Source organism: Cherax quadricarinatus, chromosome 34 (genome assembly GCF_038502225.1).
Source record: "Cherax quadricarinatus isolate ZL_2023a chromosome 34, ASM3850222v1, whole genome shotgun sequence".
Lineage (NCBI taxonomy): Eukaryota > Metazoa > Arthropoda > Malacostraca > Decapoda > Parastacidae > Cherax > Cherax quadricarinatus.
The window spans coordinates 10872235-10899261 of NC_091325.1; the positions used below are offsets into that span (position 1 = coordinate 10872235).

Sequence of the window (27027 nt, forward strand, 5' to 3'; positions counted from 1 at the left end):
TGTGTGTGTGTGTGTGTGTGTGTGTGTGTGTGTGTGTGTGTGTGTGTGTGTGTGTGTGTGTGTGTAAGCGCGCGCGCGCTTACATTTGGTATATGCTATATTTTTTTACTGACTTTCGGTTATATGCTATGTATAGTCTAATTTTAATTAGAACTATGTATATCCACTGACTATATTATATGCTACGTATATATTTACCGAGTTATTTTCTCTTACGCATGTTCATTCACATTTGTTAAAAGCAATGTGTATCCAGTTAATTTTTCTGCTATATACCGCGCTTATTTATTTTTTCCCTTTAATATTCTAAATATATATATATATATATATATATATATATATATATATATATTGTTGACATACGAGTATAACAGTTGACAATCTGAACTAAATGCTGTATCCTCTGACTTTCATAAAATGTTAACTGTACTAACATGTCTGTTTTAAATTTAACTTATTAATTAAGCTAATATCTGCATTTGTATAAATATGTTATAAATTTTCAGGCAATGATACTGGGATTTTTCTGTTATTTCTCTAAATGTTATAATTGTTGAACAATATTTACATATTGTTCAGCAATTATATATGTGCAAAACATATATGTATGCAATTCCCCTCAAGGCAGGTTCCTTCACGCTCTTGACTTATGGAATTGGATCTCTGCTTCAGTTCCCTGAATTGAGCCTGAATGCCTTCCCTCCCCCCTCCCTCCCTACAGGCGCTGTGTATTCCCTACGGTTTAGCGCTCCCCATGAGTATAATTATGTATACAGTTATATTATATTATATATATATATATATATATATATATATATATTAGTCAGGATTCGTCATACAATAGTTGATTAATACCCTGGTATTTATTTACTATGTGAACATGGGCAGTCAGTATGAGGAGTCTTGCCTAAAACTCACCTGGCAGTAAACAAATACAGAAAAAAACAGGCACTCTGGAAAAAAGAGTCAGAAGGCGAGACCAAAATATATCTGGTGTAATAAAAGGGTAAATAAGTGGGAGCAAATTCTCCATGGCATTCCTTAAGACACCTGCTGTCCATGTTCACCCATTAGTAAAATGGGTACCTGGGTGTTAGTCGACCGGTGTGGGTCGTATCCTGGGTAAAAATTGACCGAATTTGCCCAAAATTATTTGCATAACAAGGGACTTTCTATATAGTAGCATGTCATTGATGTTAGCTAGGCCTGTATACCTTGTACATGTCTTGTAGAAATAAAGACATTATTATTACTGTACCTCCCACTGCACTTCCACCCAGCCCTTTCACCCTGCTCCTGCCTCTTCCCCCTCCTCCCTCTCCCTTCACCCTGCCTCATTATCCAACCCCTCCACCCCTTCTCATCACCTTGTCCTTCCACACTGTTCATATCCTTCAATTCATTACCGGGAGTGTAGTGAGGCAGGTGAGGAAGCGCAGGTGTGAAGCGACACATTCAGAGGTGGATGACCTACGCACGCCACACCTACCAAGGCTGCGTACACTCAGACTTAGGGGGAGAAACATGCTGAGGTAGCTGCCGCGGTAAATTACTGTTCTTGGGTAAAGGACAGGGTACGAAGGTGCAGTGACATGTTAATTCCATAACCAGTAATATTGACCATTAAGTTTTAGACATTCAAAACAAAGATGCATACAACCCACCGTTTAACAAAGAAGAATTTTACAAAATAATTAAAGTCTCCTTTCATATTCGTCGTTTATTTAAAGTGGTCAAGGTCGAAGGACGGAAAAGACTTCATTAAAGGTGTCCTAAGTCAATGAATTCCTGTCCATTTTACCTCAATTTGTCGGCAATCGTTTGCGCTCTTACAAAATAAATTAAGGGATTATTTAATTTAAAAATTCTGAAAAAAGGCCTATTAAAAATAATACACCTTTCACTTAAAATGAAATAAACAGACTAGTTTATGAGGCTGAAACTGAAAATAAATCAACCAAATTTCTTAACATGGCTTTTCTTTATTAACCACGTCGAGTATTAAGCCTTTAGGGAAACAGATGATACAGATGAAAAAGAAATGAACGAAACACTGAGGACACATTACGATTCTGTGTTCAGTGGAGGTTGACAACCCACAATTTTTTTCACGAGTGCAACACAAAACTATTAACATTTCTGACACGACTCTAACCTCACCTGACTTTGCAAAAGCCACCTTTGATGTCATGTTCTCTGCGCCAGCCCCAGATGTATGTACCCTTATAATAAATTGCAAAATACAGTAATACAAACATTATCTTCTAAGATTCTAGACAAACGTCATCCCATAAGTTCCATTAATTACTGAATGAGCCCCATACCATAAAGGCAGCAATAAAGTAATAATAAAATATAGACTGGTAGCACTAACATTACTTGTTCGAAATAAACGAGTGTTGAGAAAACCGTAAAACATTAGGAATCACACAGTAACAGAAGCCACATCCATGTGTGTTTAGAACAGGACGCTGACTCTTGCAACTACTGCATTATTAAACGGTTTCTGAAACATACTCGAATACTAGCAAGTTTCTGACTATGATTCTGCTATATAATAAGAGCACCATCAATGGAAGCGAGAATGAAGAATATAAAGCTACACAAATAACCCGCACATAAAAGAGAGAAGCTTACGACGACGTTTCGGTCCGACTTGGACCATTTACATGTGCGGGTTATTTGTGTATCGTTCCAGTCACGGTACTGTGCCTTTTTTTGTTAATATAAAGCTATTTTTTTCTGACCGTGTAAATTCAAATGCCTTAATTATTGGAATCTCATTGAAATATCCAGATAAGAAAGGAATTTGCTACTGGATGTTATAAAAACAAAAGACAAAATGAGGCAGCATGCATGATTTTAATAGAAAATGCAGAACTATCTGCTCCGAATTTTTCTGATGGGTGCCATTAAAAGAAGGCAAACTGAGAGCCAAATGGTAAACAGTGTTCTGTAATCAATGTAAGTGATAAGAATGATTCTTCTAACTGTAGGCTGTCTCACAGACAAACGCTGTAAAATTTACAGAACTTTATTGACTCCCCCGTAACGGCTAGTTCATGTATCCTGCATATATTCTGTGGATGGGAGCACAGGAATACACAAAGCCTAGGAACTTGGAACATATATAAGAGAAATGCTAGTAGATTGCGAGTTGAAGAATTTTAGTTTCCTATGGTTAAAATGTTAAACAACAATCATGGAAACAACTGTATCAACTAACCTTCGCTTAATTTTCAGCCAGAGAGAAAATGACACTGGGAGGTAGAATATGAAGTACCTAAGAGAGCAACAGAAGAATGCATCCTGATGTTTGACCGCGTACCAGAAGTGAAAACAAGAGAATGGAATAGAGGAAATTAGAATAAATTATTATACTGAATGAGCATGTATGGAAGAATGCAAGCGTCCCTTTCGGGAATGCAGTGATACAACGAAATGAAAAAAAAAATCAAAAGACATAATGGATTATTTAATCCCGAGATTCAAAGGAGCCCCACCCAGATATATACCACTAAAAATACAGTCCTGGCCAGTGGCCTCTTTCCTTTTTGTAACCCTCTTTTTAAGAGTCCTCCCTCCCCCACCATCATGAACTCGATTCCTCTCCCTCCACCATGAGGAAATCGCCTCCGCTCTCTCCCACCATCATGAACGCGCCCCCATCACTAAGCAACCTGTTCCCTTTCCCTCCTTTACGCCCCTAACTCTTACATATTCCCTCCTCTATCACCTACTAACCCTATATCCTACGATCTTAAAGCACATTCTTTTAGCACAAACTAAATTTATCTCCATTTATCATTTTCTTTCCTCTTCGTAACATTTTTCCCCTTCCACAACTGGTTAACCACTGGCCATGTCAGAACGTTTATCAGAATCATGCATATGGATACTGAGAATCGAAACTAAAATCCGAGTGAAGACATACACTGGAAATATTGAAGCCCTGGAAACTATGTACCATTAATCAGGAAGAGATGTATTTTCAAGATAATTAAAATCTCTTATTGCAATGACTTCACTGATTACATAACTGGAAAGCTAACCACCGAAGACTTCTCGGCGTTAACAGCTATTATAATGCACCACTAAGCGACAGAAGAACCATGCGTGGATACGTAGCATCAGTAAGGAAGCAATAACTATGAGGCAAACAATACATGAAGCAGCAAGCATGGCCAAGCTCAGGGTCCAAGGAAGTTTCAACCTTCATTGCTAGCACTAGGACTGCAATGAGGCGCGAAGACGCCAGTATATGTCCCAGAAATAGAGAAGAGTTCTTCGTCTCAGCAATGAAGAAATTCCGAAGACAGTACGCCACGAGTCCTGAGACAGTGAAAAAAAAGAGCTGATGAACCATAATAACAAGAAAAGAATACTGAGCAAATGAAGTATGAAGTTTCAGTCGGCCCAAGCGATCACCGAATACTGACATATTGTTACCTAATAATTGTACAACTGAGAAACTGTTTACAAAAATAAACATTACGAAGGAATAATACTATTCCTTGCAAATTCATTGAGACATTTAACATAGCAGAAAAGTCACCTAAGATGATTACATTTTTAACCGGAAATGTAATAAATTTCAGACAAGTTTGAATTAGTTCACAAGAGAACAAAATGCACAGGAAGATCCCTTGGCAAAATTCAACTGAAAATGAAAGGATAGAAAACGCAGGTACAATGGAGCTTTGAAAAAAAAAATGCAACAAAAACTGACAGAAATGAGAGAGAAGCACGAAAGGAAAAAAATCCAGACAAATTCCTCCAGTACTCAGATATGGTAAACATGAGGAAATTAAATCTTCATCAGAGTACAAAACAAATTCTGGCCACAAAATAGAGCGAAACACCAACGTCAAAGACCTGGGAGTGATCATGTCGGAGGATCTCACCTTCAAGGACCATAACATTGTATCAATCGCATCTGCTAGAAAAATGACAGGATGGATAATGAGAACCTTCAAAACTAGGGAGGCCAAGCCCATGATGACACTCTTCAGGTCACTTGTTCTATCTAGGCTGGAATATTGCTGTACACTAACAGCATCTTTCAAGGCAGGTGAAATTGCCGACCTAGAAAATGTACAGAGAACTTTCACGGCGCGCATAACGGAGATAAAACACCTCAATTACTGGGAGCGCTTGAGGTTCCTAAACCTGTATTCCCTGGAACGCAGGAGGGAGAGATACATGATTATATACACCTGGAAAATCCTAGAGGGACTAGTACCGAACTTGCACACGAAAATCACTCACTACGAAAGCAAAAGACTTGGCAGACGATGCACCATCCCCCCAATGAAAAGCAGGGGTGTCACTACCACGTTAAGAGACCATACAATAAGTGTCAGGGGCCCCGAGACTGTTCAACTGCCTCCCAGCACACATAAGGGGGATTACCAACAGACCCCTGGCAGTCTTCAAGCTGGCACTGGACAAGCACCTAAAGTCAGTTCCTGATCAGCCGGGCTGTGGCTCGTACGTTGGTTTGCGTGCAGCCAGCAGCAACAGCCTGGTTGATCAGGCTCTGATCCACCAGGAGGCCTGGTCACAGACCGGGCCCCGGGGGCGTTGACCCCCGGAACTCTCTCCAGGTAAACTCCAGGTAAACTCTCCGCCACATACGTGCGATCATTTCTTAAGTATTTCATGTCGGTGGACAACAGTACAGAGAAACACATTGTGAAACTCCAGCAAGTCCAATCGTATACATCACGACTTGTGCCTGAACTGAGAAGACCGAACGACTGGGTATTTTTAAACAAAAGGTTGAAAATTTTTTGACTGAATGTTGCTGATGTGAACAAGCCTTGCTTTTTGGGCCTGTAGACTTACTATACAGATTCATTTATTTTTTTTTTTTTTGAGGCTAGAGAATGTATCTACTGAACTTGACATGTTTCGGCCTACATGATTTTGTCTCGGGTAGCTAAGAATACCAAACAATTATGATTTAAAAACGTAAAAAGGTAATTCTTTATAAATACATTATCAACTTTTATTTTTTAACGATTCACAAATGTGTGTGATGAATGGTTTGAAAAACCGACAAGTTGAAGATTGAGACACTTATGCAGCATATGGGAATCTTTATTCAGGAAACGTTTCGCCTCATAGTGGCTTCATCAGTCCAATACAAAGAGGAAGGCGTAAGGAAAGGAGGAGTATGAGGTAATCAGTCCCTCAGCCTGGAGTCGATGTGTTCAGTCCATCAATCTTGTAGATTGATGGACTGAACACATCGACTCCAGGCTGAGGGACTGATTACCTCATACTCCTCCTTTCCTTACGCCTTCCTCTTTGTATTGGACTGATGAAGCCACTATGAGGCGAAACGTTTCCTGAATAAAGATTCCCATATGCTGCATAAGTGTCTCAAGATTCACAAATGCTTCACGAATGCGTAAATACGCTGAAAAATGAAACAAAGAAGGGAGAAAGGCTATAAAAATAAAACAGTACAGTATTTTTTTGACTGGGTAACCTCAGGTAATCAGGAAACTTCCTATTAAATTTCAACAGATATCTAAAACTTTAAGAAATGCTGTCCTGTAATTAACGTTTGAAAATTAAAGCGGATATCACGAAATAAAAATAACTTACTATGAGTCAGTAGGAATAGGAGGTGTAGGCAGAGCCATCTAGTGGCTGGCGGCGCCATTGTCGTTCTGCAAGAAATAAAGCATGTGTTATATTCGAGAATTTTCTATAATTTATTGTGTAGCATATTAGCTTGCAAGATTTAAGGTCCATCGATTGCTAGTGGGTCCTACCGAGGGTTATTTAAAGATGAATTAATATGGGGCTTAGAGTTATCGCTATGTATATACACACAGATACACACCTCTCTGTGTATATAACCTGTACATACATGCATTATACACTTGCACAATCCATGTACTGTTTCTTCGGCTGGTCAATTATTAAACGAAATTATTCAGATTTTTTTAAAGACTGGAGATTAGAGAATCAGAAATGTTACAGTTTCACGATGGAAAAATAATTGTAAATCATATGCTGAAAGGAAAGTAAGTAAGTAAGTAAGTAAGTAAGTAAATTTATTCAGGTATACACAATACAGAAGTTAGTTCAATCTCTCAAACACACACTGAAAAATATGAAGTATGCGCGGAACTCTATACAAATTCCGAGCGGGTGGACATAACGAAAGTTATAAGAGAGCATAAAATCGTTAGGATAAGGCAACAGATTTTCACTTTGCATCAGCCTGAGGAGACGCCTACCTAGTGCTGACTGGAGTAACCCAGCTCGGAATGGATGGAAAGTAACGGCCGTAAGTTCCTCGCTTGGTACCACTGGGAAGGGTAAGGAAGATGTATATTTTTTTCGCCAATTAACACTAGGAACATCATCTCTATGGACAATACGCCGGAGGAACTTATAATGAAACCCGTGCTCAGAGCAGTTAAGTCACGGTTTGCACCCAGTTCCTAAGTTAGGTTTACCTGGAGAGAGTTCCGGGGGTCAACGCCCCCGCGGCCCGGTCTGTGACCAGGCCTCTGATCAACCAGGCTGTTACTGCTGGCTGCATGCAATCCAACGTACGAGCCACAGCCAGTTGTCTTATATCCATAAAATATAAATTATAACATACCACAAAGAAAAAAAATATACAAATATAGCACGGGTTCTTTGTGAACTCCTCGAGGTACGTGTGGAGACAAATAAAGAGGGTTGGGACAGTTTAAGCTGCAATAAATTCTGTTTTAAATCTGTTCATAATATTTGATATGCAAAACAACCACTGTGAAAAATTAGAGAAATTCCAAGCACTTTCGTGACTTCCTTCATAATGTGAGAAGTCACGAAAGCGCTTGGAATTTCGCTATTTTTTCACAGTGGCTGTTTTGCACATTGTGATATCACCTGTTTACCGTGATCTTATTGAACAAAGGAACACAGGACCCCAGCTACGCCAGTGCCATCGCTGAATGGGAGACTCTTGCTGCAGCACTGGCCTACAGACAAGTTGGGATGGCCCCATCGCTGAACAGGTGCTTGCCAGCATGTTTATGGCTGTAACATCAGATAGGGAGATTGCTCGTCTCCAAGCTGAGAGTGCACCTCACTCCGGGGACTTCCTCCAAACAGTTCCCATTTCAGCAATGGGAACACGCCTCGCTGCCCCAATTCACAGTGAATATTAGTGTATTTGCGGTGATGCGCAAGCCGATCAATATGGTATACATGGTCTTAACTGTTCCAAAACCAAGGGCTGGCATGCAAGACACAATGAAGTCAACGACATAATGAAAAGAACCTTGCTACAGATGGATGCCCAGCCAACAGAGAGCCCCGATCACTAGCAGCCAACAATACCCACAACCCAGCAAACCGCCCAGATAGGATCACCATCTATCCTTGGAAAAATGGCAACCTCTTAGCATGGGACTATACCTGTGTCGACGCTGACACCTACATCCATCACAGTGTCGGGCGACAGGGAGGAGATGCTGATCACAAGGAGGAGTACAAGATCGGCAAGTACAGGGACATAAGCCAACGGTATCAATTTGTCCTAGTGGGATCAGAGACCTTGGGATCTTGGGGAAAAAATGCCACACGTTTCCTTAAAGAACTGGGCTCCTGACTCATCGACACCACCAGGTACTCAAGAGCAGCCACTTTCATGTTCCAGTGCCTCAGCGTGGTCATCCAGAGGGGAAATGCATTCTGCATACTAGGCTCGCGTCTGGCTTCTAAGGAGCTGGAGGAGATTCATAACCTTTGATACATTGTACCAATGTATTTCATATTTGTGTTTCTGTCAATGTATTCTATCTATTAATAAAGTTCACATGTAATATAAAATATAGGGGGGTGGTAGGAGAAGAAAATGTTCAAACAGCTCCGGGGAGAACCTTGAGTTTTCCCTGAGGTACGTTTATTGTCTTCTCTGAGGATGAGGGTCCCCAGTAAAGCTCTAGAGGTGGTACCTATTATACAATATATATATATATATATATATATATATATATATATATATATATATATATATATATATATATATATATATATATATATATATATATATATATATATGTGTGTGTGTGTGTGTGTGTGTAAGGAGCATGCATTATCTTTGAGCCGCTAGTTGGACGTGTCATAGATGTAATTTTGTCTCAAACTTTCTGCACCTACTATTACTAATAGACACTTAATTATATCGAAGACGACCTGACAAATAATGAAGAATATTGCTAGTATGTCATTGCGCAAAATGTTGTACAAGCCGCTCAAGCATGACATGCTTTACAGAAAAATATCTAAAAAATATATGGGTAAACAAGAGGCAAAAAAACATTTATTGGCTGAGAAGAAATTAAGAGACCTTGAACCTATATTATATTGAAGGATAAAGATTAACTGGGAGATGACCAAAGTGTACAAATTGTCTTATGTAGAGCAAAAGCCCACTACAAAACTAAAACCCAGTGGAACGAAAGCTTCCCCACCTTACCAGGATAGAACTCTAACCGATTCAGCGTTAGAAAAGAGAATGGAAATTACTTGCTATAAACCAATAGATAAGCAGAGCAAGATTTCTAGCAGTGTTATTTATGTAAATATTCTGAGGGAATTTACAAATAAGTTAAACAGATATAAGAGCCAGAGTGGTCGAATGTGGTTAATACCTGCTCAACAGGTCATCTGCCTGAATATGTTCTGCCCCACATTCGCAGCAGCAGGGCTTTGCCTGCTGGTGCGGGTGGCCCCACCCACATTATTAATGTAGGCTGGTGCGAGTGTTGGGAAAGAAAGCATTTGTTTGGTTGGAAATAATTTTCTTCTGGGGACCCATAACAACTGTCCTTTGTTAAAAGTAAATAAATCTAAACGCTATTAGAAGACGAAGATGCTCGGAGGAGAATATAAATAGTTCCTATATGTACTGTGCTGGAGCCTGCAGAGCAGGCGAAACGTTTCAGCAATAAAGATACTCAAATGCTGTACATGGGTCTTTACTTATCTACGTAAAAGACTAGAAAATGGGTGGTCGGAAGTAGAGAGAAAATGAATAAAACACAAGATTAAGAGGAATAATGATTTTGGATTAGAAAGCGTTAACTCGCTCTCTCTGCTTCATGAGACACTCAGAGGAGGGCGAATGTGAAGTGACATGCATGAAAATGTGACAACAAGCTAATCTAAACCAGTGGTTGGAAAGGACAAATGCAGTGCCACTAGACACACGCCAGACTTATCCTATAAGGAAGAGAAGATGCAAACAAGAATGAGAAATAAGCTTCGTTAGTAGAAAAAAAAAGTCGCTAAACTGTCCTAAGGTTTCAGACAAGAACAGAGAAAACAGTTAAGGTAACAAAATTACTGAGGAAAAATTTAGAGCATAATATAAAGCTATGTGAGGGTGTTATGGAGAGAATGATATAAAGGTTAGGTTAGGTAAGTTTGTCAGTAAACAGGTCAAGTCTTAGTCGTATGATGACCTGCAGAATGAGAGAGAGCCATTGGAAAAATTAAATTACCCTAAAATAATTTTCCCCTTTATGCAGAATTCAAGCAAATATAACTTCTGGTATTGAGCTTTAGCTTAATAGAAACAGAATTACGCTTATTATGGACGAAATACCGAGGACACAGTACGACTGTGGTCAGTGAGCCACTTAAGTCTCACCGTCAGTGGCCACCATCTGCGACTTTCCTATTAGAAGCCCCGTAGCTCAGAGGTATAGCGTTGGACCTGTTAAACTCGGGACCACGGTTCGAGCCCTCATTTCCAACCCTCTGTTTATTCACGGACAGTCGTTCATTACGATTTAAACTGTATTCATATAATGCAGCAAAGCAATAAAAAATAAACGAAGATCAACAGCGCTAACATCACATACTGGTGAAAACTTTGAAAAAGCGCGAAATCACAATTATACATTCCTGAAGAACATCTTTCGCCACTGACTAGAAATTATGATATAGTTTTGGAAGCACTGGAAGAAAAAAATCTCTGAACGCTACTGATAAAGTACGTCTACGATCAACTTTTCTTGTCGGTCAGGAAACTGAAACCAAACGGAATGCCAGTTTCTTCAGGATTTTTATCTTCTCCTTTATGCAGCATATTGAGTTTCAGTCGTTTTTATCAGTGTTAAATAGTTTATATTATTGTAGAGCATGTAGCACTTCGTAGGAATGTCTCTAGTGATTACTTTAGCTTTGACAGAAACTCGTGAACATAACCAGCATTGAATAAGTTGCTGATAAAAATGAGTGCATTTCTTATCCAAGTGCCGTACCGGCCTTCGTAAGTTAAAATCTCTTCAGCCTTGCACTGCGGCGGCAGCAGGAACTTCCTTGTAGAATCGTTGACAGTCGAATGGACGGAGACACGGACGGACGAATACACAAATGGACACATACACATAAAATCAATTCTTCAATAACACAGCTCCTGAGTAAAGTCCACATTCAGTCAACCATACAAATCTGCCAGCAGATATATATCTAAACCAACAAAGATTACAGAGAAAGACCGCATGAGCTGAATCTTATAAAAGTTGGAGAAACGGAGAACACGAGAAGATATAATCACGATAAACAAAATTCTCTAGAGAATAGGCAGCCTGTTTTCATTGTCAACGAATCAAAGGATCAAGACGAGCGGGACAGAGATTGAGAACTAAGACGAGTCAAAGACGTGAAGACGCTCTTTTACAACGTTAGGGTTAAAAGAGAAGTGGTACATGAAACAGTGTCAGCATTGTGGCTGAAACAATTTGCCAATAATTCTCACTCACACATTAAAGAAGAAACTTCACACCATTTGGTCCGTTCTAGATCATTATCAAATTACATAAAGGCTTAGGACGAACTGAAACGTCCAAGTGTGGGCTGTGAGAAGTAGAAAATATTGATTAACAACATGGTTTATGCTCAGTCAGTTCACATCTTTTAAATATGATAGGAGACACAAAGAGGCTCCAAAATAACTGACTTCAAACGAGGTCAGGAAGACAACCATTAGAATTCCGTAATAAGTTTAAAGCATGTGAATAAGGTATGGAATGAGAAGACTGCCTACTGACTATAACTTGAGAAGAGAGATGCTACAGACAAAGGGAGAGAAAATATTTCTGAATATACACATCACACCAAAGAATATCACCCAGTTAAATTATGAAAGGCTGAAGGAATAGACTATTTAGCTGTAAATTCTTGAAAGCCACAAAAAAACAGATATTAGTCTACCTAGCGACCCAAAAATTGGAAAGTGTCCTCTTGATGATAAGAATTGGTAGTCATTATGTTAAACTTACTTTAACCAGTCTGATTGGAGCATTTTGGGAATCTAGAATCCTACGTCCTCCTAAAGGTATTTGAGAAATGCTTCTTAAAGCGAACTAAAGAAAATAATCTGCTTTACCATAATCCTGCAAATAAGAACTGAGTGATCAATAATCAATTCTGTGATTATGGAAATACTTTGGAAAAAAAAACATTATTCTAATACTTTTAATACATCCTGCAAGTGCAATGAGTGCAACGCATTTAACGGCCCAGATTTTCGTTCAGCCAGGATTTAGGGATCGCAAATCCTGTTCTTTAATCTTAATTGAGTGTCAAGATATGTTAATTTAGACAGGATGGGACGAGTGGGTGACCTACATGTTTTTTTTTAGACTGCCAGATCATTAACACGGTACGCAATTGAACTAATTTTACAATATAAAATGTAGGCATTGTGTTTCAGCAGATAAGGAAGAACATGAGAAATACAAGACAAGTGTTGAGGTTGTCTGTGTGGGGGGGGGAGAAGAAGTGTTGTGTGGGAAAAATGTTGTAGGTATGTGGGGGAAAAGTGTTGTGTGTGGGTAATGTGTTGAAGGTGGGATATGTGTTAATGTGAAGGGAAAGTGTTGTAGGTGGGGAATGCGTTGTGTGTGGAGAATATGTTGTAGGTGTGTGAGGAATGTTTTGGTGTGAAAGGAATGTACCGTAGGTGTGTGAGGAATGTAATACAAATGTAGGGGCGAATGTTGTAGGTATAACGGTAATGTGCTGTAGGTGTGTGGGGTGAAGTGTTGCAGGTTTGTGGGGGATGAGTTGTAGGAGAGTCTGTGGGAGAGAAGAGTAGTATGTCTGGGTGAGAGGTGGGCAGACAAAGTGGGTTGGAGTATGGGTGAAATGACTGAAGGTATGGGTGAGATGGTGTGGAAACTGTGGATTAGTTAGGTAGAGATGTTGGTGAGATGGGTGAAGGGGGTGGGGGCAAGTGGGCTGGATGTGGACTGACAATAAGGGGGAGGGGGGGACCGAGGAGTGCACATTTCCTTATTATCGCCGGGGACACACTCACCCACCTGGACCATGGTCAGAGGGATGTACTTGTTGGCCATGGTGGTCCCGTAGCTCGGTTGGTAGAGCACTTAGCTCAGACACTGAGGTCCCGGTACGGGTGGAAACATTGAGAGAGTTTCCTTAAGACATCTGCTGTCCGTGTTCACCTAACAGTAAATAGATACCTGGGTGCTAGCAGACTGATGTGGGTCGCATCCTAGGAGCAAAATTAACCTAATTTGTCCGAAATGCTCTGCATTACCAGGGGCTTTCTACAGAGAGTATGTATGTCATTGATGTCAGCTAGGTCCGTACAAGTTGTATCATGTACTTGTAGAAATAAAGATGATTACTATTAATATTAATTTATACAGATTGTGATTTCTGTGTGTACTCATCTGTACTCGCTTAGTTATGGATGTGGAAGTCTAAAGTATCTTCCTGGTTCAACTCTTCTGTTATTCAAGGATGGCCAAGTATTTTTCCGAGCCTTTTGAGCTCGATCATACCAACACTCATACAGAGGAAATACTTTCTGACGTTCGCTGTGTCATCAGTTTCTTTAGCTTTCATCTGTTCGCCCATTTTTCCGGTCCCTTCTTTCTAGACTCATTTCCATGTACCCGAAGCTGAAGACCATGTAGTCGCTTGCGTTTAATAAGGTTAACTTCCCTATTCCTCATATATCCGAGGTGCAGATTAGGTCCAGAACTGCTGATTCGTGACTATCTTTGATCTCTTTCCTCTCTCTAATATGATAAGGCTCAAGCCGCCACTTGCTTGACCAGTCTTGTAATCCATGTGAGTCACACTGAAGTTGTTCGTTATTAGTTTAACATTTTCAGATATACATAGGATTGTTCCCAGATATTTTGAGTACACCACATATTGTTGTGTTCTTTAGGGCATCTGTAACCAATTGTATTATTGTTCCTGCATTCCATGCAACAATTAAAGTTTACACGGAGGGGTTTAGACTTTTTTTTTTTTTTTTGTCAGGAAGCATTGGCCTCACTAGCAACTTGTGGGTTTCTCGGAGAATTCGTCGTGAATACGAAACTTGAGATATCCCGCTGATCCTTTAGCTGGAGCTTCGTGATTTCGGCTTCATAAATGGGACGTGGATGTGCGCTGTCGAGCAACTTGTGATTGATGGCACTGGTAGGTATACAAAGTAGCATAGCAGTGACTACTACTGGGGTGTGTTGATGGTAAAGCTACTCACAAAAACTTCTCTGAAAAAATAAATGAGAGGAGATAAGCCAGCACCGAATTTGGGACTCGCCCTTTGCGCGGGGGGTCGACTCATGTCTATCACATCCGGCTGACATTCCGGTTGGAGGCACAGTGCGTGTCACCTTCATTAATATCATTAGCACTCGAGCTTTTGCCCCAGATTAAGGCAAACAACTGTCAAGTAATAGTCGGACAGTTGTTTATTGCTAGGTAAATATGTTCAAGGGGATTTGACAATACGTCTCTCTCCATCCGGAAATCAAAATCGGGTCCTTCCAGTTTCTCGTAGGCCGCCGCATGTCACCTGTTTGTGTAGAGGAACGTGGAAGTAGAAAACCTTAAAGGTAGCAGTACAAATATAGAAAATGTGCTGGAGAGCCATCTATGATAGCAATAATTATTAATATAGTTATTTGGAGGCCCTAAACTCTTAGGAGGAATGGAAGGTAATGATGTTTGATCCAAGGAAGTAGAAGACAGCTCCAATTTCACGGATCATGGGGTGATAGTGGTAGCACCAAAATGTGCTAGAACTAAACCACTTCTCAGACTAGGATAAAAACTGTAACCCGGTATTAACACGAATCACTTGGTCCTCACTTGCAGCTGGTGCCTTCGCTCTTTTCATCTCTTGTCCACGTGTGTCGCCTTTGTGCAGTGTTGGGCAAGTGCACGTGATGGGGATTGAGAAGTCTGTGTGCTTTTTGATTTGTGAGCATATGTGCACACGGTTCCTTACAACTCCGAAAGACACTGCCTCCATCATTTGGTAAGGGTTGAGGCGCATGTGTGCCTCTGGATTTGCAAGGATACGTGATAAAGTTTAGTGTGTGTACATAGACGAACTTGTGATGGAATCTAGTGCTTCGTATGTTAGTATGCTGGGGAGAGGGAAGTTTAGTGTTGAGACTAAGCGCGTGCTTTAAAGGAGTAAGTGCTCCCAAGTGTTGTTGTGTACTCTCCTGTGTGCCGACAAGGATAGTGTACTCACAGAGAGAGAGAGAGAGAGAGAGAGAGAGAGAGAGAGAGAGAGAGAGAGAGAGAGAGAGAGAGAGAGAGAGAGAGAGAGAGAGAGAGAGAGACAGAGAGAGAGAGGAAGAGAGAGAGACAGAGAGAGAGAGAGACAGAGAGAGAGAGAGAGAGACAGACAGAGAGAAAGAGAGAGAGAGAGAGAGAGAGAGAGAGAGAGACAGAGAGAGAGAGAGACAGAGAGAGAGAGAGACAGACAGAGAGAGAGAGAGACAGAGACAGAGAGAGAGACAGAGAGAGAGAGAGAGAGAGACAGAGAGAGACAGACAGACAGAGACAGACAGACAGAGACAGACAGACGTGGGGTAGGGGGGGGTGGAAGATAAACTAGGATCCTCACAATCGTGCACTGGTGTAACTAATACGCTAAAATATGTTTGCGAATGTTTTACTTTCAAGATTTACAGAGGTGATTAAAGTGATTGGTGAGAGTATACGCAGCTTTCTTAAACAGAACTGAAGCAATTCTGGAGTACGAAATTTTGTATATTGCTCCAATTGTAATAAAAGTCCTCATGTGTTGGTCATAAATTGTGTAAATGATGTTTTGAATTAAATCCTATTTGTAAACCAACTATACAAAATTAGTGGAATAATTAAGCTGAGGATATTAATAAGAGATTTAGAAGCCTGAAAAAGTTGTATGCATGGGTTTAACATTGACAAATGTAAGGTCTTAATTCGGGAAAAGAAAAATAAGCTGCAGAACTTCCCAACTAAATAAGGGAAAACTTATTAAAATATAACTAAAATACGGGAATTTTGGTTTGAGAAATAGAAGTAACAGAAATCGATAAGTTTCCGGTCCCAACATTACAGAATTTACTCGTATGAGGGAAAATATGCAAAGAAAGATGATATATATATATATATATATATATATATATATATATATATATATATATATATATATATATAATAAGATCACAGTAAACAGGTGATTTCAAAATATAAAACAACCAGAGTATATATATATATGTACACCTGACTGTGAATTGCAGTATCACAGTCAGCATGACTCGATACTGCTACTGAAACGGACGAGATTCCAGGCAGCCTGGGAATCATGTCCGTCTCGGTAGCAGTATGGAATCCTGCTGACTGCGATTTTTTTCTGTATATATCCACTTGTTTCTGCGTGGTACATTGATATTGATTACTATAATATATATATATATATATATATATATATATATATATATATATATATATATATATATATATATATATATATATACATATATACATATACATATATACATAGAGAGAGAGAGAGAGAGAGAGAGAGAGATACCACCTCTGGAACTGTGCTGGGGACTCATCCTCAGAGAAAAGAATAAACTTGCTTCAGGGAAAACTCAAGGTTCTCCCTAAAGCTGTCTGAATATTCTTTTCTACCACCCACAATATTCTATATTCTATGTAGACTTTAGGTAAAGACAGAATACACTGACAAAAACACAGTAGGGAGCAGAACAACATAGATAACATCTCAGAGGTACATCTCGAATACTTCGTCCAGCTCCCTGGCGGTGGCCCACGTGCCCAGAATGCTGCAGGTATTTTACCTCTGGATCGCAGCAATGAGTCTCTGAAAGAGGAAGCTGGCCACTCTGTGATCATTGGTTTCTATGATGTTTTTCACTCAGCTCTATGAAGGACTTTAGAGCACACTTGCCCCATGCTCCAAGGGTTTCCGACCCTTTTGGGATGAAGTTATAAGAAGGGGGAGGCCTTCATATTTGCAGGCCTTCTGGGTCTCCCTGTGGCTGGCAGCTCCACCCCCTTCAGCTACGGAGTATGACAAGTAGGTGTCTGCGAATGTAGTGGCACAGGTGTAGTCCCAGGCAATCTGCTTACCATCCTTCCAGGGTAGCATAATGGCTCCATCAGGACGCTTTTGACTTACGTCATACCTCTGTACTTGGAGTTCCCGTTGAGCTGGGCAACGGGCTGTAGCGAGGCTTCTCTCTCTCTATGATGTCGTTGACTTCATGTCTAACATACTTCCCTTCTGATGTGTGACAAACAAAACCATGAAATCCGAATTGATCAGCCGTCTCCCTGCCGTAAATGCACCTATGTTCGGTGAGGATGGGGGCGGCTAGGCGAATGTGAGGAAAAAGTTCAACAGATAGGAGTAACGAACAAGTATATGGTAACAATAGTTTGATTGCCGGCTAGTTGTTAAGGTAGGGCGAGTCTAACTCCCGCTACGCCCCCCCCCTTTTTCCCCCACCCCGAAAGTGATAGTTTGATTGCAGGCTGCTTGTTAAGGTAGGGTAAGTCTAGCTCCGGCTATCCCCCCCTTTCTTCCCCCCCCCCCCCCGAAAGGTGACGTATGGGGCTCCGGTCAAACAGTAATCACTCGACTCACAGCTCCCAGCACTACTGTAAGTACACGCCTGCTCATATTCTAGTGGACTTATTGGTTGAAAGCTTCACTTTTGACCAATAATAAACTTAGTCCTTTCAGTCTTGCTTTATGTTAAATGTCTTAATAATCACCACGTCTTTTAGGTATTGTACTTATCATGGAGAGAGATTTCTTAAGCAGTGGGTAACCTGTCTCTCTTTCCAGCTTGGAATGACAGATTGGGTCACCTGCCAACCAACGAGAAGAATTGAAGGAGATGGACTAACGTCCAGAGACGTCCCATGTTGTATCTACTTACCTGTTATGTACTCTGACGCAGGACATAAGCCCTCATCATAGCAGTGGTAACGAACCTGCTTTCCTGTCATCTGGATTAATTATTCACAGCTATAGACTCTGAAGAACGAGCCGGTGGGTTGTCACCAACATCTGCGACCCCAACCCCCTTACATCAGCCACAGCTACGATTTCAACAACACGCAGTGTCACCAACACCAGACACCCCAGTATCACTATATCTATATATATTAGCGTAGAGTTCAAATGTCATTTTTTCATTTCATTTTTCATTTTTCTTTCAAATAGGATATACCTTTCATGTTTCACTGTTTTATGTTTGCTTTAATAAATAATAAAGTGTTTATCTTTGTGAATTATTTCTTTTTCTATTCATTAATTTTCCCGAGGAGGAGCCAGCCTTGGTAATACTGTCTGAAGTTGTTACAGGGCTGAGTAAGCCTTCAGAAGTGGCGACCTTGCCAGGATCAACTCGACTGAATCAAGATTCAACTCCATCTCGAATCTACCATTGGAACTTCAACGCCGCATACCACAAACAGTTACCACCAGCCATGAGTAATCATTCTCTATGATAGGACTACAGTACAGGTATTTAAAAGATTTGGTGATTGTTATAGTCTCAATTTATTGGAAGTCAAGTCATGCAGGATATAATAGTTAATTCTGCCACCTTTTTTTTCGAGCTTGAAACACTTTGGAGGATTAGACTCTAGGGACCCAAGATTTTCCAGTGACAATTTGTTTCATTGAGCTCTTTATTATATCAAGGGAACTGTTGTAGGACACTCTTGATTTATTGGTGAGAAGATTGGATGGTCAATGGACCCCATTCTACTTACTGTTTGCTCGGAGCAGGCATAGAACCCTTCGTTTTCATTAATACATATTGTTTAATTGAAGCAGGGATCGAGCCCTCTTGTTTATTTACAGTTTGAGCGGAGCAGGAATTGAACCCTCTGTTTTCTTTAATACCCGTTTCATTTCCCCTGAAAGTTTAAGTTATTCTTGCAAGTATGGAGGAATACCAGTTTTGGATGAATGCTGGAAGTAAGTTAGGAATAACAGGGAAAAATTTAGAATCTTTCATTAGTGCTAAGATTCAGGAAAGACTCGAAAGAGAAAGAATTGAGAGAAGAGAGACAGTTAGAAAGGGAAAGACAGGAGGAAAAGGAGAGAGAGAGAGAGAGAATTGAAAGAGAAGAGGAAAAGGAGAGAGAGAATCGAAATAGAAGAGAAAAAGGAGAAAGAGAACCTTGAAAGACAGGAGAAAATGGAGAGAGAGAGAATTGAAAGAGAAAACCAAGATAGACAGTTAGAAAGAGAGAGAGAAGACAAAAAGGAGCATGATAGACTTGATCGTGAGGAGAGAGCTAGAGAACGTGAGGAGAGAGCTAGAGAATGTGAGGAGAGAGCTAGAGAACATGAATTAAGAGAGAGAAAAAGATCGCGAGCTCGAAAAAGCCCGCCTTGAATTAGAGAATAAAAAGTTAACTCTTACACAACAACAATTAGAAGGAGTAATTGAACATCATGCAGCTAGGACACATATTCCAACACATTATCAGGTTTGAAAATACCGCTACCCTCTGTGAATGGCCTGCTGACACCTGGGCTACCAGGTTAAGAATGTTATTTTCTGGTACAGCTTTGAATATCTATGCTACTTTGTCGCAGGATATCATGTAATTATAACATACTGAAGAAGGCAATCCTTAAAGCATATCAAAAAACCACAGATTCTTACAGGAAAGATTTCAGGTATGCCACCTTACAGCTTGGCCAAAACTTTCAGCAGTTACAGGTAACACTCTTTCGTTTGTTCGACTTTTGGATAGAGAGTTCAGGAATTGATCACAATTATGAATCTCTTAGAGACTTCATGGTTGCTGACCAGTTCCTGACAGCTCTTCCTCACCAGATACGAACATTCAGAGAACGTAACCTGATTTAAGCTGATGAAGTTGCTGAGGCCGCTGACTTGTATGCTGAGGCTCACAAATCCTATGAAGACCCAAAGGGATCAAACCTTAAGGGCAATGGTTCACCTGAACCAAAGATTAAGAAGCCTACAGTAGAAAAAAATTCACCAGCTATTATACCAACATGTCATCGGTGTGGTGGTATCGGACAAACGTCCAGATTGCCCTTCCAAAAAAATAGAGGAAGTTGGTAGACGTTTTGTTGACGGTAATGACCAAGCACCCTTCTGTTCGGGAGCAGTTAATGGTATAAAAGTCTCAGACATATTACCTGACACTGGATGTAAGTGCATCGTAATTTCGGACAAACTGTTCCCTTACTTTAAAACCTCTCGTGTGTCCTCTATTCTTTCAGATTACTTGGGTCGTGAAAATACTTTCCCTACAATACGTTACTTGAAAACTAAATGGCTCACTGGTTGGAATAATGCGGTACTAGCCCCAATTACTTGTTCTATAATAGTGGGTAACATTAAAGGTGCCGTTCTTCCTTCAGAGGCGGATCTTTCGTCACCACCCGTGGATCGAAGTTTTCCAGCTCCTCTTCCTTGCAAGTTAATTAATTCCCTTAACAATTCCACACCGGAAGCTGCATTGTCTTGTACTGTTCATTTGGGGGTGGAAACAGATGACACTGCTCTCGATAGTGATGTAGCAGGATCACCTGTCCACTCGTCGGGTGAAAGTAAGGGTATTGCCTCCGGCACTCTCAATGTCTTGACTAGGACTCAGACCATAACCCCGGCTCCTCCTACCTTCTCTTCTCCCACCATAAGTCCTTTTATTTCCCCAGATTTTATGTCCAAGGATGACTTTGTCAATTTACAGCGTGATTGCCCTTCACTTCGGGATTATCATAATCAAGCTTTTAACAACAAAGTTATCCATGGGAGATACGTATCTCATAAGTTTGAATATATTAATGGTATCCTACATAAATCTGTCTTTAAATCTCATTCTTCAGTGATAGATTATTCCCTACTTGTTCCTAAACCATGTCGAGAGACTGTTCTTCAAATGGCTCATGATTTGCCAGTGACCAAACACTTGGCCCATCGTAAGACAAGGCATAAGCTCAAGTACACTTATTTTTGGCCAAGCATGTACTCTCAGGTTACAAAGAAGTATAGTTCTTGCAATACGTGTCAGGTGCTTACTGCAGATAATACACACTCCTAGTTCCTGTATATTTATTAAATCTAAAACTTCCTTCACGCAGAAACGAGATACTCCACCATAGAAAAGGAATGTTTGGCCCTTGTGTGGGGTATCTCCAAGCTTATATTTTATTTACTGGGAAAAAAAATTCATTTTAGAAACGGATCACAAACCTTTGATATACCTAGAAACTTTTAAGGAGACGAACAGACGCCTCTTGAGGTGGACATTGGCTCTCCAAGCTTTTAAGTTCCATATTGTGTATATCAATGGTTCATCCAATTATTTCTCTGACTGGTTAAGTCATGACAGTCAGTAGAAGATTTGTTGCCTTACGCGACTTCCACATTTTAGAACTTTTTCCTCGCCTATTCTTCTTATACTCCTTGACTATAAGTCTTGGTATGGGGGAGTGTGAGGGAAAAGTTCAACAGATAGGAGTAACGAACAAGTATATGGTAACAATAGTTTGATTGCCGGCTACTGGTTAAGGTAGGGTGAGTCTAGCTCCCGCTAGCCCCCTCCCTTTTTCCCCCATCCCGAAAGTGATAGTTTGATTGCCGGCTGCTTGTTAAGGTAGGGTAAGTCTAGCTCCCGCTATCCCCCCCCTTTCTCCCCCCCCCCGAAAGGTGACGTGTGGGGCTCCGGTCAAACAGTAATCACTCGACTCACAGCTCCCAGCACTACTGTAAGTACTAGCCTGCTCATATTCTAGTGGACTTATTGGTTGAAAGCTTCACTTTTGACCAATAATAAACTTAGTCCTTTCAGTCTTGCTTTATGTTAAATGTCTTAATAATCACCACGTCTTTTAGGTATTGTACTTATCATGGAGAGTGATTTCTTAAGCAGTGGGTAACCTGTCTCTCTTTCCAGCTTGGAATGACAGATTGGGTCACCTGCCAACCAACGAGAAGAATTGAAGGAGACGGACTAACGTCCAGAGACGTCCCATGTTGTATCTACTTACCTGTTATGTACTCTGACGCAGGACATAAGCCCTCATCATAGCAGTGGTAACGAACCTGCTTTCCTGTCATCTGGATTAATTATTCACAGCTACAGACTCTGAAGAACGAGCCGGTGGGTTGTCACCAACACCTGCGACCCCCCCCTTCCCTTACATCAGCCACAGCTACGATTTCAGCAACTTGCAGTGTCACCAACACCAGACACCCCAGTATCACTATATCTATATATATATTAGCATTGAGTTCAAATGTCATTTTTTTCATTTCATTTTTCATTTTTCTTTCAAATAGGATATACCTTTCATGTTTCACTGTTTTATGTTTGCTTTAATAAATAATGAAGTGTTTATCTTTGTGAATTATTTCTTTTTCTATTCATTTTCTCGAGGAGGAGCCAGCCTTGGTAATACTGTCTGAAGTTGTTACAGGGCTGAGTAAGCCTTCGCAGCGAAGAACACCAATCCGAATGGCCCGTGGTTCGAGTCGAGTATCCCAAGGAGGAAATGGGAACAGCTAGAAGGAAATCTCCTGAATGTGGTGCCTCTGCCGATAGGAGACGAGCTTTGTCCTTTCCTGAAGTGTTGATGAGCATTATGTTGGCGATTTTTTCCATGATCGGTTTGTCCCAGTGGGACTGTTTGTGCTCTTTGGGAGCCGGTCTACTGGAGGAGTCGGCAAGGGTGTCCCACCCCACGGCTGCTTCAAAGAACCTGGGGTCTTGAGCTCTTACCGCACTTCTCAAGCGCTCAGGGTCAGTCTCCTTGACTAATCCACTGGAAGCCAAACACGAAGACAGAAATGCAGGTAAAGCTACCTGCGTTGCTTTACCTCCCAGTCGGACTGGGAGGGTTGCCTGATCCCATTGCTGATCTTCCAGTGACAGATTCAGTGCCTTTTTATAGATTGATCTCAGGAGTGAGTCATATTCGTTTAGTGTTGGGTTGTCAAAAGAGGATGTGCACCTCTGGAAGTGAGTCTTGGCAGAGTAAGACACCTTTTGAGGAGATACGGAGCATCATGGGCATCACGATAGCTTATTCTCTCCTCCATTCTCTTCAGGTCATTCAGTTTGTCCTTGAGGACCATGTCGATGGCCTGATGACCCAGCGGTGCTCCCAAGAGAGTGCTGTTGGATGGAGTGGTTGTAGAGACTTCAGGGAGGATTGTTCGCACAGCTCTGATTATTTCCTGGTTCGTTGTGATGATTTCATGCTTGGATTTAGCGCTTCCCCCTTGATTATAATAATAATCATGCTTGGAGGGATTGAGGATGAGTCCAAAAGCTTCTCCCCGTGTCTTCATATATATATCTTCCTTATTTCTTTAGTGACCGTCTTGTTAAATTTATGCAAAGTTGTTAGATAATCCTTTCTCAGTTGATAATCCATAAGAAATTTTGTTACTGGAATATATGAAAGCCTATATTCATTTTTATTTCCTGAGCGTCTTTTACTTATACAAGCGTTGCAGTGTACCTATTTAGTAATTCTTTATCTCATGCAACCAAAATTTCACAATCCATTTACCGCAATTGATACATTGGTTTAGTTATTTTTGTTATATGAAAATGTGCAACATTAGTAGTTTCTCTCTTTTAGTTCAACAAATAGTTTAAAAATTTTCTATGGTTTGCTCGTTTTTAAATAAATCCCAACTTTAGCATTACATAATAAAATTTCTTAGTTAAACCAAAGTCAACTATATTGCTTTTCTAGATGGTTTCAATGACAAATTACAAGAAAAGTGGGTGACTACTAATATATCCCTCCACCTTTCAGTATTTCCCGTTTGCTTTATCAATGATGTTCTTCTCATTGGAATTCCCAACTCCGACTATTTACAGAATTTTCTAAATACTGATCGGGGAGGTTGGGGGAGGGGGGTGAAAACCTAGTTCCGGTAGGCTAGCGGATGCTTATCCACTTGATTATCTGTAACCCGTGTTGTGTTTAGAAGCCTTGTTATTTCTTCTCAAACGAGTTTCTCCCTTTCTGTCAAAATCTGATAGTTGATAAAAAAAATAATTTTTATGTTCACTATCCAAATTACTTCAGCAATTGTCAATTTGTTTTTATTATAATCACGGTGAAGTATTAAACATGTAGAAGTCATACAGAGACTGAGGAATGGGAGGCATTCAGAACTGATCCAAGGGAGGGAAGGATAACTAATTTCTTGGGTCAAAACCCCTTCTTGATATCAAGAGCCTAAAAACATGATAGCCACCGCTCTATCAAGAGAGCTTTGGTAAGACCCCCATGTGGGGTGAGCAGGGAAGACGGGATAGGCGAAGAATAGCTGTGGAGAGAAGTGTACACAGTCGAAGAAAAAGAGCCAGGGCTTAACTCAGCTGCTAGGCGCTCGTGGGACCAACTTGGAGAAAAAAAGAAGAGCAAGCTGTGAATGCATTGGTCGCATGGTAGTTGAGGTCTTGAGTCTTGAGAAGCTGGCAGTTTCAAGGTCGCAGGAGAAGGCAGGCAGGTAGGAATATCAGAGGGCATCACACAAATGGGAGTTATAGGAGTAATTGAGGAGGCAGGTTTGCAGTGGAGCCATTTTCAAACTTTTTGAAGCTACTTCTGGAGAGGTGGTTTAGTTTAGGCTTGAAACTTGACTGTTCCAGCACCGAGGCCTTTCTAGAGCCGGTGCAGGTCATGGTGTCATTATTCGATGGAGAAGTGTAGAAGGTAAAGTTTTCCCCATGAAAGTGTACTGGAGTCGTCACTATCTTCTTCTGAAGTGGATTTATTTGGCGAGTCTACAATGGTGATAGCAGGTGACTGAGGGTCGACAGGAGCAGTGGAGGGGTGTAATGGTGGTGTAACAGCAGGTTGGGAGGTGTGGGAGACATGTACACTCACTGTGTGAGTGTACATGTGATGAGTGACTACCACATGCACTCACTATCTAGAATTCTAAGCTTCAGTGCCACCACCACTGTCACTCTCGTCACAACACTGCCACTCTCGTTGCAGCACACACTCTCATTGCAACACTGCCACTCTCGTCACAACACTGCAACTCTCGCCACAACACTGCAACCCTTACATTATCATTATTATTTTTACTCTTATCATGAGAAAGCACTAAACTCATAGGGGGTCATGTATCCCATGGAAAACAAGAGATAATCATGTTTGTTCCAAGCTAGAGGAAGGAATGTGTGCATGTACAAAGTTTCCCTCTCAGAGCTTTCTCAAGAACAAAACGTTGTCCAGGTACAGTGTTGTGTTGTATATTTGTAGCTTTCTCCCCACTTCTGTGTTACTTACGCTCTTTATGGGTTTAGTGGCTCTGATCCCTTGGATCAAAACGTCAGCGGAATCAAGGGAGCCCTCCCCTTGATGCTGCGTTGATAGCAGTTGTTGATAGCAGTTGTTAGCAAAATTTTGCTAACAACAGAGCTACAAAGCAATCAGAATTATAACAGTTTTACTAACAGTGCCCTTACAATATTGAAACCCTTACCACAGTTTTGTTAACTGATTTAAGACACAACAGTAAGCAAATCACCACAATTAACTCACCAACCATCACGAAGCTAGCTCCAGTACCATCACGATGCCAGGACGACCACCACCAACACCATCACAATATAACATCGACCGCGCCACTGTTTTCCCAACACAGGAAACCACGACAGCAACCTCTGAGCCCTCCATACGAGAGAAAGTTTCATCAGAAGTAACTACGCACCACCACAAGCTACACAGGTGAACGTGGTTTGAACACACGCCATGTACCACCTCTCCGTATTATCATTGTGCCCTATTGTATTTTAAGCAGGAATATTATAGATTGCTTTTTAATCTCTAATATACCGTAATTTGTATATTGTATAATCTTTAATATATAACATTTAAGGGAGAGAAGACATTATTATTATAATCAAGGGGGAAGCGCTAAACCCGGAGGATTATACAGCGCCTGGGGGGGGGGGATGTGGAAGGCATTCAGGCTTAATTCGGGGAACTGGAGCACAGATCCAATTCTCTAAATCAAGAGCCCCTCACCAACATCAAGGAACCTTCCTTGAGGGGGGGAGAGAAGACAAACCTTGAAAGAAGAGCCGAAACTTCCGGTAGTGAAGATATAGTGGTGTTTAAGACATAAGACTGGTTTAAAGTTTATTTAAGATAGATCAACAGTGCGTTTAAACCGATAGCGTTTAGACTACCAGGTGTGCTTAGGCCAGAAGCGTTTACATTACCAGTGAGTTTAAACTAACACTCAGATGCATACTTTTACTGTATCATGGGAGGGTGGGGGGTCAAGCATTTTATAGGTGTTCATAAGTTCGAACGTATACGTTTCGCCGGGCTTGAGAATCAGACTGGGACTTCACATGAAAAAGAATGGAATGCAGGTGGAAAAGTGAATTTATTTTCAAGGGGGAGGTGTAAAGCTCTTAGGGGATCTACAACGTCTACGGGAATAGAACGTAACCAGAGCAGAGATGCGGGAGGAGAAAAACTCTTGGAATCCATCAGTGGTAAATCGAAGGAAGAGTCCTTGCACCACGGTACTCTCCTTAAAGGAAAGGAAGTGTAGCAAGCACGAGGGAGGAAGGAGGGAAGCGTTGTTTATAAACCTAGTCGGTGGTGACGCAATGGCAGGCAACACCCGTCTCCACCGTCACCATCACAAACAC

The 27027-nt window shown here is 40.9% G+C and overlaps 1 protein-coding gene across 9 annotated transcripts in view; it reads right to left on the minus strand.

Annotated features, from left to right (window-relative positions):
- Positions 1-27027, minus strand: part of LOC128693776 (uncharacterized) — a 204135-nt gene that overhangs the window by 48668 nt on the left and 128440 nt on the right. For 8 of the 9 annotated variants that reach the window (XR_011392762.1, XM_053783629.2, XM_053783628.2 and 5 more), the window contains one exon: positions 6616-6680. Coding sequence is in view for 8 of the 9 variants with exons in the window: in XM_053783629.2 (XP_053639604.1) it covers positions 6616-6673 (58 nt within the window). In the remaining variant the exon portion in view is untranslated. Of the gene's footprint in view, positions 1-6615; positions 6681-25903; positions 26040-27027 lie in introns of those variants that run through there. The other variant, XM_053783630.2, reaches the window with a different exon arrangement.